The 11,859-nt window shown below is 43.1% G+C and overlaps 1 protein-coding gene across 3 annotated transcripts in view; it reads left to right on the top strand.

The window, feature by feature from the left end:
* Window positions 1-7,272, top strand: part of MICAL2 (microtubule associated monooxygenase, calponin and LIM domain containing 2) — a 241,958-nt gene extending 234,686 nt beyond the window's left edge. The window contains exons 36-37 of one of the 3 annotated variants that reach the window (XM_010830618.1): window positions 579-652; window positions 6,654-7,272. In XM_010830618.1, coding sequence (XP_010828920.1) covers window positions 579-652; window positions 6,654-6,838 — 259 coding nt within the window. In that variant the 3' untranslated portion in view covers window positions 6,839-7,272. The remainder of the gene's footprint in view (window positions 1-578; window positions 653-6,653) is intronic. The other 2 variants (XM_010830615.1, XM_010830616.1) reach the window with 2 other exon arrangements.
* Window positions 7,273-11,859: the final 4,587 nt, after the last annotated feature.

Genomic DNA, 11,859 nt, shown 5'->3' with positions numbered 1-11,859 from the left:
TGCCATAAGGGTGGTGTCATCTGCATATCTGAGGTTACTGATATTTCTCCCAGCAATCTTGATTCCAGCTTGTGTTTCTTCCAGCCCAGCGTTTCTCATGATGTACTCATGTTAAATAAGTTAAATAAATGCTTATTTAACTCAAGTTAAATAAGCAGGGTGACCATATACAGCCTTGAAGTACTCCTTTTCCTATTTGGAACCAGTCTGTTGTTCCATGTCCAGTTCTAACTGTTGCTTCCTGACCTGCATACAGATTTCTCACGAGGCAGGTCAGGTGGTCTGGTATTCCCATCTCTTTCAGAATTTTCCACAGTTTATTGTGATCTACATGATCAAAGGCTTTGGCATAGTCAATAAAGCAGAAATAGATGTTTTTCTGGAACTCTCTTGCTTTTTCCATGATCCAGTGGATGTTGGCAATTTGATCTCTTGTTCCTCTGCCTTTTCTAAAACCAGCTTGAACATCAGGAAGTTCATGGTTCACATATTGCTGAAGCCGGTCAATGGGTTTATTAATCAATATTTCTACACAGGTCTTCAGCATTTATAAAGTCTGAACATTTTCTCATTCCCAGGGCCCACGAACTAGAACTGGAAGATCATCAAAGCAGACTAGAGCAGAAATTAAGAGAGAAAATGCTCCAGGAAGGTGAGTACAGTGATGTGTTTCAGGCCTTTGCTAAAGATGTTTTTTCCTATGCAGACACTTGACCGAACATGCTGCACTTTATAGAGCAAAGTACTCTTCATGTCTGGTGCCGCCAACCTGGAAGCCAGAGGGGGCACAAAGCCAGCTTCTTCTGCCCCCACTACAGCACAGCAAGTCCCTCTTAGTTTTGCTCATTAGGGCTGGGAGAGCAGCATTTTGCTCCATCCCAACCCATGTGCTAATAGGAATGAAGTCATTCATTCACACCTTCATTCACTTATCCATCCATTCATTTAACAAATGTTTGTTGAGAATTTAGAGTGGGCCTGGCAGATGGAGAAGAGCAGCCCTGCCCTGTGGCCTCCCTGGGGAGACTGACAGTCAGACTGGTAATTATAACACAGTGAGATGAGGACCATGATGTATGTGTTTCCACAGTGAGAGGAAGGCAGGCCTGGTTGTACCAGGCACTGGGGATGGTAAAGGAAGCATCCTTCCTATCACAACTGGGCCAGGGCATCACACGTGAGAAAATTATTTCCACCATGACGGAGGGAGAGTTGGAATAAACTAGTACCATATACTGACTTATTGGCTCCAACCCATGAGGCATATTCGCTCTATTTTGTGCCTTTGTGTTTCTGGGGGCCAGATCTATGCATGGCTTTCCTACATTGGGACCAAAGCCTAAAAGAGCAAATTAAATCTTTTCTGTATACATCTGCTGCTGCTGCTAAGTCACTTCAGTCATGTCTGACTCTGTGTGACCCCATAGAAGCTCACCAGACTTCCCCGCCCCTGGGATTCTCCAAGCAAGAACACTGGAGTGGGTTGCCATTTCCTTCTCCGATGCATGAAAGTGAAAAGTGAAAGTGAAGTCGCTCAGTCGTGCTCGACTCTTAGCGACCCCATGGACTGCAGCCTACCAGGCTCCTCTGTCCATGGATTCTCCAGGCAAGAGTACTGGAGTGGGGTGCCATTGCCTTCTCTGCTGTATATGTCATGGACCATATATTGCTCCTACCTATGGGGTTACCTGCTACAGAACAAACACCTAGTAAATATGAGATGTTATCATCATGATCATTCTCAGGTATATTACTCCATTTTACAGATTGGAAAACTGAGTCTCTGAGAACTTAAAAAGCATGCTCAAGGTAAAGGATGGGGCTATGACTTGGGAACAGATTATAGACTCAGGCTCTCCTATTCTTTCTCACATAGTAGTGTTTGTTCAGTTCAGTTCAGTTCAGTTCAGTGGCTCAGTCGTATCCAACTCTTTGCAACCCGAGGAACCGCAGCACGCCAGGCCTCCCCGTCCACCACCAACTCCCGGAGTTCACTCAGACTCATGTCCATCGAGTCGGTGATGCCATCCAACCATCTCATTTTCTGTCATCCCCTTCTCCTCCTGCCTTCAGTATTTCCCAGTATCAGGGTCTTTTCCAATGAGTGAGTTCTTCACATCAGGTGGCCAAAGTATTGGAGTTTCAGCTTCAACATCAGTTCTTCCAGTGAACACTCAGGAATGATCTCCTTTAGGATGGACTGGTTGGATATTCTTGCAGTCCAAGGGACTCTCAAGAGTCTTCTCCAACACCACAGTTCAAAAGCATCAATTCTTCTGTGCTCAGCTTTCTTTATAGACCAACTCTCACATCCATACATGACCACTGGGAAAACCATAACCTTGACTAGATGGACTTTTGTTGGCAAAGTAAGACCTCTGCTTTTTAATATGCTGTCTAGGTTGGTCATAACTTTCCTTCCAAGGAGTAAGAGTCTTTTAATTTCATGGCTGCCATCACCATCTGCAGTGATGTTGGAGCCCAGAAAAATAGTCAGCCACTGTTTCCACTCTTCCCCCCTCTATTTGCCTTGAAGTGATGGGACCAGATGCCATGATCTTAGTTTTCCGAATGTTGAGCTTTAAGCCTACTTTTTCATTCTCCTCTTTCACTTTCATCAAGAAGCTCTCTAGTTCTTCTTCACTTTCTGCCGTAAGAGTGGTGTTATCTGCATATCTGAGGTTATTGATATTTTTCCTGGCAACACTACAAACAGTAGTGTTTGTAGATTGTCTCTTTATAATAGAAAACTATTTTTAACAAAATTCTTATAGAACTGCTCTGTTAGAACAGATAAAAGTGGTAATGTGAAGCCAAAGTGTTAGTCACTAGTCATGTACGACTCTTTATGACCCCATGGACTGTAGCCCGCCAGGCTCCTCTGTCCATGGAATTCTCCAGGCAAGAATACTGGAGTGAGTAGCCATTCCCTTCTCCAGGGGATCTTCCCAATTCAGGGATCAAACCTGGGTCTCCTACACTGCAGGCAGATTCTTTATCAAAATCCTTATAGAACCGCTCTGTATAGAACTGATAAAAGTACTATACATCATCTTTTAATTGTCAGAAGGGGCTCAGATGTTTCCACCAATGACAAACCAAAATTGAGATTGAAATTTTGAATTTCTCTGTGTTGACAGTCAAATAAGGGGCAGGAATAATGAAGTATACCTAAATTAACAAATCACAGTAGGCAACTAAGATCTGATTTATACATCTCAAAAAATTTTAAATTTACTCTGGTTCAGGGTGGTAAAATACATATCACCAAAGACTCATGAGCCACTTTTGAATCTTTTTTAAAAAATTCTTACGAAGAGTGATGTTTATACATTTTCTCACTCTTCTGAGGTATACCAAAAGATGTAGTTCCTTCATTTTGCCTTGTCATCTTGCATGAAAGCTTCATCCCACTAGTTAGCAAGAAGAAAAAGAAGAAGGAAGAAGGAAAGGAAGAAAGGAAAGGGAACTCCCTCTCTGGTAAATTTCAGTCAGTTCAATTCAGTCACGTAGTCATGTCCGACTCTTTGCAACCCCATGGACTGCAGCATGCCAGGCTTCCCTGTCCATCACCAACTCCCAGAGCCTACTCAAATTCATGTCCATCGCATCGGTGATATGATCCAACTCTCTCATCCTCTGTCATCCCTTTCTCCTCCTGCCTTCAATATTTCCCAGCATTGGGGTCTCTTCCAATGAGTTGGTTCTTCAGGTGGCCAGAGTACTGGAGTTTCAGCTTCAGCATCAGTCCTTCCAATGAATATTCAGGACTGATTTCCTTTAGGATGGACTGGTTGGATCTCCTTGAAGTCCAAGGGACTCTCAAGAGTCTTCTCCAACACCACAGTTCAAAAGCATCAATTCTTTGGTGCTCAGCTTTCTTTATAGTCCAACTCTCACTTCTATACGTGACTACTGGAAAAACCATAGCTTTGACTATATAGACCTTTGTTGGTAGAGTAATGTCTCTGTTTTTTAATATGCTGTCTAGGTTTGGTCATAGCTTTTCTTCCAAGGAGCAAGCATCTTTTAAATTCATGGCTGCAGTCACCATCTACAGTGATTTTGGAGCCCAAGAAAATAGTCTGTCACTGTTTCCATTGCTTTCCCATCTATGTGCCATGAAGTGATGGGACCAGATGTCATGATCTTAGTTTTCTGAATGTTGAATTTTAAGCCAACTCTTTCACTCTCCTCTTTCACTTTCACCAAGAGGCTCTTTAGTTCCTCTTCACTTTCTGCCATAAGAGTGGTGTCATCTGCATATCTGAGGTTATTGATATTTCTCCCAGCAATCTTGATTCCAGCTTGTGCTTCATCCAGCCCAGCATTTCGCATGATGTACTCTTCATATCGGAGAAGGCAATGGCACTCCACTCCAGTACTCTTGCCTGGAAAATCCCATGGACGGAGGAGCCTGGTAGGCTCCAGTCCATGGGGTCGCTAAGAGTCAGGTACGACTGAGCTACTTCCCTTTCACTTTTTACTTTCATGCATTGGAGAAGGAAATGGCAACCCGCTCCAGTGCTCTTGCCTGGAGAATCCCGGGGACAGAGGAGCCTAGTGGGCTGCCGTCTGTGGGGTCTCACAGAGTCGGACACGACTGAAGCAACTTAGCAGCAGCAGCAGCATTCTTCATATAAGTTAAATAAGTAGGGTGACCATATACAGCCCTGATGTACTGCTTTCCCGATTTGGAACCAGTCTGTTTTTCCATGTCCAGTTTTAACTGTTGCTTCTTAACCTACGTACAGATTTGTCAGGAGGCAGGTCAGATGGTCTGGTATTCCCATCTCTTGAAGAATTTTCCACAGTTTGTTGTGATCCACACAGTCAAAGGCTTTGACATAGTCAATAAAGTCAAAGTAGATGTTTTTCTGGTAAACTTAGTCTGATGCAATAATTTTAAAAGTCCCTCCAGGAAATGCTCAGTCTCTTTGGGATGGAAACGTTCAGTCTTGCAGATTGCCGCCCCTTGCATCTGCTTGACCCTTAAAGGTGACTGCCAGGTGTTAGCGAGAGGCAGGTCTGTGTGACTTCGCAGCACTGGAAATTGGTGTGGGTGGCTCTGATCCACTGACCCCCATGTAGCTGTCTCCTGTCATTAGGCTGCTCTCTGCTGCCATTTACAGACCAGGTGTGTGGCTGGCATGACCATAGCCTGGCCATGCTCTCAGCATACCTGAAGCCTCACTCCTATCCTTACTCAGCTTCGCCTCAGCGCATCCTCCACTCAGCCTGTCTAGATGGTCTACCAGACAGCCTGCACTGTGGGGCCACCTCATCCCTCACCACGAGGAGCCCCGTGGCAGGCCCAGTGGCCAGCGACCTTTGCACTTCTGGGCCAAGTAAGACACTTCTGGCCACTGCCTATGTGTGCCACACACAGCAAATCAGGATCTGGGGAGCCACATCCAGACCCCTCTTCTCTGCCCAACCATGAAGTTCTGCCTGTTCCATGTTTATACCCAGGGTGCTTTTCCTACTGATATCTTTCTGGAGTTCCGAGTAAGGGTCAGGGCAAGGGTCTTGGCCCCCAGTGTTCCCATCAAATGGTGTGATAGAAGCCCCGTGGGGGCTTCTAAGGCCCAGAATGGAGAGACTGGAGCCCAGGGCTCTCACCTTCAGTTTCTCCTGCTGCTCACTCCTCCCTCCCATAAAACTTGAGCTGCAAAGGGACTGTTGCCTCTTTATTTCCCCTTTGTCACATGTCCCTTATTCCTGATGCCAGTCTCAGAACTCAGCCTGAGGCAAGAGACAGTGGTACCATGTCTACTCTGGGATCCAGCTCACCGCCTAGTCCCCATGCATTAAACAATGGAATTGTTCATGTATTAATGGAATAATACATAAAATCTTCTCCTAAGGCACTAATCTGACAAAACTTAAGATCTGCCTTGAGAATCCTATTTTGAGCATCAGAAAGTCAGTACTACCAGTTCCTTACTCTTTTCCTTCCTTTTATAGCAATCATATCTTCCCCAGGCAGTTGAACATCTCGGGGCAATTAGGAAGAAGGTCATGTACTCAGAAGGCAAAAGGGAGAAGCCTAGTCGCAGTCTGGAAACGTCCTCCCAGCAGCTAGCCACAGCCTCACTTGGCTGCCGCCTTGTCTCTATTCAGAGGGCTGCAATGTGTTATTAACTGCAAATGAAAACAGGATTCTTGTCATTGAAATAACATCCACTGATGCAGATGGTTTACTCAGAAACTTCTCTCACAGATTGCTCTGCTGTAGCTCAGATGTATTTAGAGAAAACCGCCTTGGTGTTGTTTTGCTGGCTTCTTTTTGGGGAGGGGAGGACAGGTGGGAGGGCTTGGCAGGGCTTGGCTGGTATGAATTTCTTTTTCTCACAAAGGGGTTTTCCCTGTTGCTTTATATAGTCTCGAGATGAAAACTGAGCTGAGAGCAGCACAAAGCACCCACCTTTCTAATCTGTGGCTTGCAGGGCAGGTCCCCGGTGTTAAATTCATTTCCTTGTTTTCTCCTTAGAAATTAAAGAGCAGAACAAGTCCAGAACAATCAAGAACACCCCTGCCAAAAGCTCCTCTGAGGTCAAATGTTACCTGAAGTCCAATGTGTCTTTTTTGTTTGTAATTGGGGTTTTTTTGTTCGTTATTGGGGTTTTTTTGTTCTGTTTTTTTTTCTGCAGAGAGCCAGAAAGATGAGAATGATCTGAATGAAGAGCAAGAAATACTCACCGAGATGATGCAAGTGATTGAGCAAAGGGACAAATTGGTGGATTCCTTAGAGGAACAACGCATCAGAGAGAAGGCCGAAGACCAGCACTTTGAAAGCTTCATATTCTCTAGGGGCTGTCAGCTGAGCAGGACGTGAGCAGGCCCCACAAGGAGCAAGCTGACGACCAGATCAGGCCAAGCACCCCACTCACTCATTCCTCCTTTCACAGGTTGTTAGACCTGAAACATAACTTATACCACGCTGCAGTATTTTTTTTTTAATTAAGATTCTCTCATATGTACTCCAGCTGCCTAAGATACTTCCAGAGATTATAATGAAGAAAATATAGAGAATCTTTTGAAATTGGCAGTCAACTTTAGCTGGTCTCTCAGATTGGAGATGACTTTGGCAGATAATCAGCATTGTTTTCTATAAAGAGTGACACAGAGATCAGTTTTCCTGCTGCTTTCATCATTTCTCTTCCCAATTCATTGAGTTACACATCTTAAGATTTTTGAGAAGCTGCCTGTTCATTACTATATCCATATTTGCCTTTTTTTTTGCACGGGTGACTGGTTTCCAAATGTCAGAAAGCAGCAGCCGCCGTTTAAAGATTAGGTTAATATTTAAATTGTGCTTCCAGAGAAAGGGAAGAAACCTTGAGATTACTGATTACATAAAGCAAATAACTCACATAGCAGGTGTTAATTCAATCCAGGGTGAATTTAATTCACCAGGTGTATTTATAAGCCTTAATATAATATACATAAGCAATGAGCATTTAATAGAACATTTGAGCCTTAATTTTATTTTTAAAAAAAAGAAAGAAAAAGGAAATAAAACTTCAACTTCATACCAGCATGATTATTAGTTTTCACCAAATGCTGTTGGCTTAGAAAAGCTTTTCATTTTTTTTTTTTCAGAGCACTCTCTTTATTTCCCCGAAATATAGTGAAAAACAGTTTCAGAAGATGAATAGTTTCTAAAGACAGAACCAATATTTTAAAAAAGAATTTTGAAGTGCTTTTTTATATCTGCTGGTAATGGCAAAAAGGAAAATTCATTTGTTGATAAAATATTAGTGACGTTGATGCTGCTACTGAAAGCGAACATTCTAGTGATCAAGGGTGGAGAATGCTTTTCAGCAGTGGTCTCCTTAGGTCCAAACAGGGAAGTGTCTCTGACACTCTCTACAGGGGCTTCCTGGAACTCCACAGGACAAGACAAGCCCACTTCTGCCTTCAAGGTGGAGTGAGGTGCAGTGGCCCCATTCACCAAATCCCAAACTGGATAAAGGATTTTTTTATTGTGGCATTTTCCATGGGAAAAAAAAAGCTGGGAGGTGGAGTTTGTGCACTGACATGGGATTCCTGGGACATTTTGATGGTTCATATGGAAACCAAAGAAAAGATTTTAAATGGTGATTTGTTGTTCTAAAGTATTTGATTATTTTCCCTCAATGGGATTCTTTGAGGAGTCAGTCCATCATTGACAAGAGGGAGACTGAAGAAGTCATTGTTGTATCTTTGGCCTCTCGCACGTCTGCAAGTGTTTAAATGTATGTATTGTTGGACAAATGGTGCTTTGCAACTGCCTGGAGAGCTAACTTTCCTCAATAGAAGTTGACCCATAAGCCACTTTTGTCTGAGATGCTCTCCATACATGACAATCTGGTCAGCTGATCGGGCTGGAACTTAGAAGTATGCCTGCGTTTCCTGAGTCAGCCAACATTCTGGGCAGTATTAAGACGCAACCTTTCCATGGTATACCGAGTTCTAAAGGTTGTGGTTCTTTTTCTTTCTTCTCTCCCTTTTTCTTTTTTAACGTGATCAGGTCTTCTAGTGCCTGAATTCCATTATTAGGAAATATATGCAAGCATCTATGTTATTAAATATATTAAATATATGCAAGCTGTCTCTGAAAACGGTGCCCCTTAGGTCTATTTATCTATTTTTATTTATTTATGTATTTGGTGGAAGCGGTTAAGGTGATTTCCTCGTAATTCTGGTTTTCCTGTGTTAGAATTTGGAGAAGACCTATTAACACTAAGCTATTAGTATATAAGCTATTTAATATACAAATAACCCAGAGGTTTGGGGCATTAAGTTATATAGTATTAAAGATTTACGGAGATAGTCAAAATAATACTTTCTGCCATCAGGCATTTAGAGGTAAGACTACAGATGTACCAGAATGTTAATTCATTTTAAGAAAGATACATAACTTCAGTTTTCCTTCTAGAATGGGTAGAAATATTCAAGCTTAGTCATCATTTGACGCTTGCATATATTTAACGGATGACGCTCAAATGTGTCGTGTCTGGGTTGGTTTTGTGTGAAAGAATTAAGTGCCACTTATTTTAACTTGTTCTATTTCAGTCTTAAAAGAAGATTCTCCCAAGAGGGCCAAAAAAAGAAGGTGGTCCTTGGCCCCAGTATTCTGTTAATAGATGAGAGAAGAAATTTGTTCATTTTCTCTTCCAAAGATTGTATTCTGTGGTTTAAGGCTGAGTCTTATCTGGCCAAGTTAAAACGTAAACCTTATATTTAACAGCCTTCTCCTTACTCTAGCTTTCCGTTTTTCCAGCACTTAAAAACCATTTTAATGATCATTTCCAAAAGGACACAAATATTGTGGCTGTTGAACTATGTTAAATGATTACAACAGAGAATGTTCTGAGACTCTCTAAAGGTAAAATGTTGTACCATTTGAAAAGTTTCTGTGTAGGCAGTATGAGTAGAATCATGTTGAAAACAGATGGAGCCTTCACTTTTCCATAAAATAACACTTGTGATCAAGGCTGAACCATTTAGGATGAAACAGAAAGCCCCAGCCTCAGGTCATATTTCATAGTCTCACACAGCTTTTAAGTTGAATGAAAGGCTCATGATTAAAATTTCAGAATTTTATGTAAGTTGGACCAAGAGGACAGTTCTTAAATTAAGCTTGCTCTCCCAAACCATTCATCTATTTATTTGTTTAATAAACATCTTCCAAATACCCATGGGATTCAGCAGCCCTGTGCTAGGTGAAAAATTCAGAAATAACATTATTCCTCTACCCACAAGTAAACACAAAGATAAACAAGTACAACTCCAAATAAATACAAGAATAAAGAATGCTTTTTATTATGAACATCAACCTATTCTACTCACGTTTATCTCAAGTACAAAGACTTATCCCCCCAACTATTTGTAGTGCTTCTTTGGCAATAAAAACACAAGTGTGTTCATGTTTCTAAAACCGTGAAAAATAATATCAGGTTATACTGTTTCATTTAAACCTTGACTTTGGCAGTGTTAGGCTGCTTGGAATCAATCAATGTTGAGATGCAGCATGTTAATTGCAACTGAGAAAGGAAGTGGCAGGTGTTTCCAACTCTGATGAGCTGCAATGAAATTGATGTTTTCTGCGTTCTGGAGGCAGATGACAATTCAGCAATGTCTGTCTTCCCAGGAAGCAGATTTACAGGCTTTTCCTTCCAAACTGAAAATGGCAGCATGTCCCACCCAGGTGGTTGATCAGAGAACTCCGTCAGCAGGGCAGAGGTGGCAGGGGGCAGCTGGGGCTGCCACAGGAATGGAGAGAGCGGCACTCATTGGATGTAGCGAGCTCAAATGTAGGCGTTTATTGTATTATAACAAGAAGGTTCACATACAGGGGAGCGTGTACTGTTTCACCTACTGTTTATCTTCTAACCTCACTGCTGAGTGGCTTGTGAAAGATTAATTTGCTCCAACAATTGGGAACTGAAATGATTTACATGTGCACGGCTATAAATACTGAAATGGACCAAAAATAAATGATTTTCTGTCTAGAAAATCCAAACATGTGGGCTTGGTCTGGCATCTCTGAGGGCAGCGCTCATTTCATTTCTTAATTCCAGTGAAAGGACATGAGCAAAGCTTTGATTTCATGTAGGAGTCTGAGTTATCGTTGGATGCTTTATTCCCTCTGGGACACCTGGCAGGACTTACCTGGATGTGAGTGGGAGGAGGAGTGAAGAAGGCTCACCTCAGGTGTATTCGCTCAACAAAGAAAGCTGTTCTCAGAGTTGGGGTGGAGGATAGAGGGGAACTCTCTTAGTCCCGACTCCTATTTCTCTTACCCAGTACAACCTGGTTTTGTATTTCATTCAAGCAACAGGAATACTCCCTTCTGCACAGGGCTGGCCCCTCCCTTCAACTCACACTCTTTCAGGACTGAGGTTTTGGTTTATTTGTTTCTGCTCTGAGTCCCAGCACATGCAAATCATGAAATGTGAGCACGGTTCACCAGAAGAGCCACATCAGGTGAATCAAGTGCTGGTCCCATCATTTCACACTAAGCTGCCCCATTGCTTGAAATCTTTTGTCTGCAGGTGGACCACTTGAAAAGATTCATTTTTTTTTTCTTTTGACTGTCAACAGAAAGTAAACGTGACTGCACATGAGAGCTCCTGCTCCACAAGTGCTAACTTGCCAAGGGTAAGGCCAGCCACCTTCCAGGGCATCTGCAAGTTTTCCTTCACCCGTGCAGGGGCTCATCCAGGCCCACAGAGCCACAGACTCTCAGCCTGGAGCTGACCCCATCGCTGCAGTTCACCACCCCTGGGCCTTCTGGGCACACTTGGTAATTTCATGCTAACTCCCTCTCCCAGCTCATTTCTAGAAACAAAAATAGCTGGACCTATGCTGGCCCAGCTCCCCTCAGGAGCCCTCTGACCCTGATAATGGTAATGGATCCTGAGAATTCACCTGCAATAAGCCCTGTAGGGGCATTACTCCCTTTAATCCTGAAAGCAAAATACTTAAGATAAACATTGCTCCATTCTGAGATGATAAGATGGAGACACTGAAGTCAGGAGCTTACCTGGTAGCCCAGGTACAAAGTAGGGAAACTGGGGTGAACCCAGACATCGGCCTCTAGAGCCCAGCCCTTCACCGCCCAGCTGTGTGACCTCCCTGTGTCCCCACCCAGACCTGTGCCTTGTGCTTGCCTGTTTCTTTCCTTGATTGGTTCTCACTGCCACGCTCTCCCAACACAGCAGTGCCCAGCCCTGTTCAGGGGAAATCTGGCACTAGAAGACCAAGCTGCCCTTTTGAGTGTTTCATTTCTTTCTATACTACGTCTACATATTAGATCAGATCAGTCGCTCAGTCATGTCCGACTCCGTACGACCCCATGAATCGCAGCAC

The sequence above is a fragment of the Bison bison genome, unplaced genomic scaffold, assembly GCF_000754665.1.
Source record: "Bison bison bison isolate TAMUID 2011002044 unplaced genomic scaffold, Bison_UMD1.0 scf7180017864518, whole genome shotgun sequence".
In the NCBI taxonomy this organism is placed as follows: domain Eukaryota; kingdom Metazoa; phylum Chordata; class Mammalia; order Artiodactyla; family Bovidae; genus Bison; species Bison bison.
This window is presented reverse-complemented; position numbering and strand designations above follow the sequence as displayed.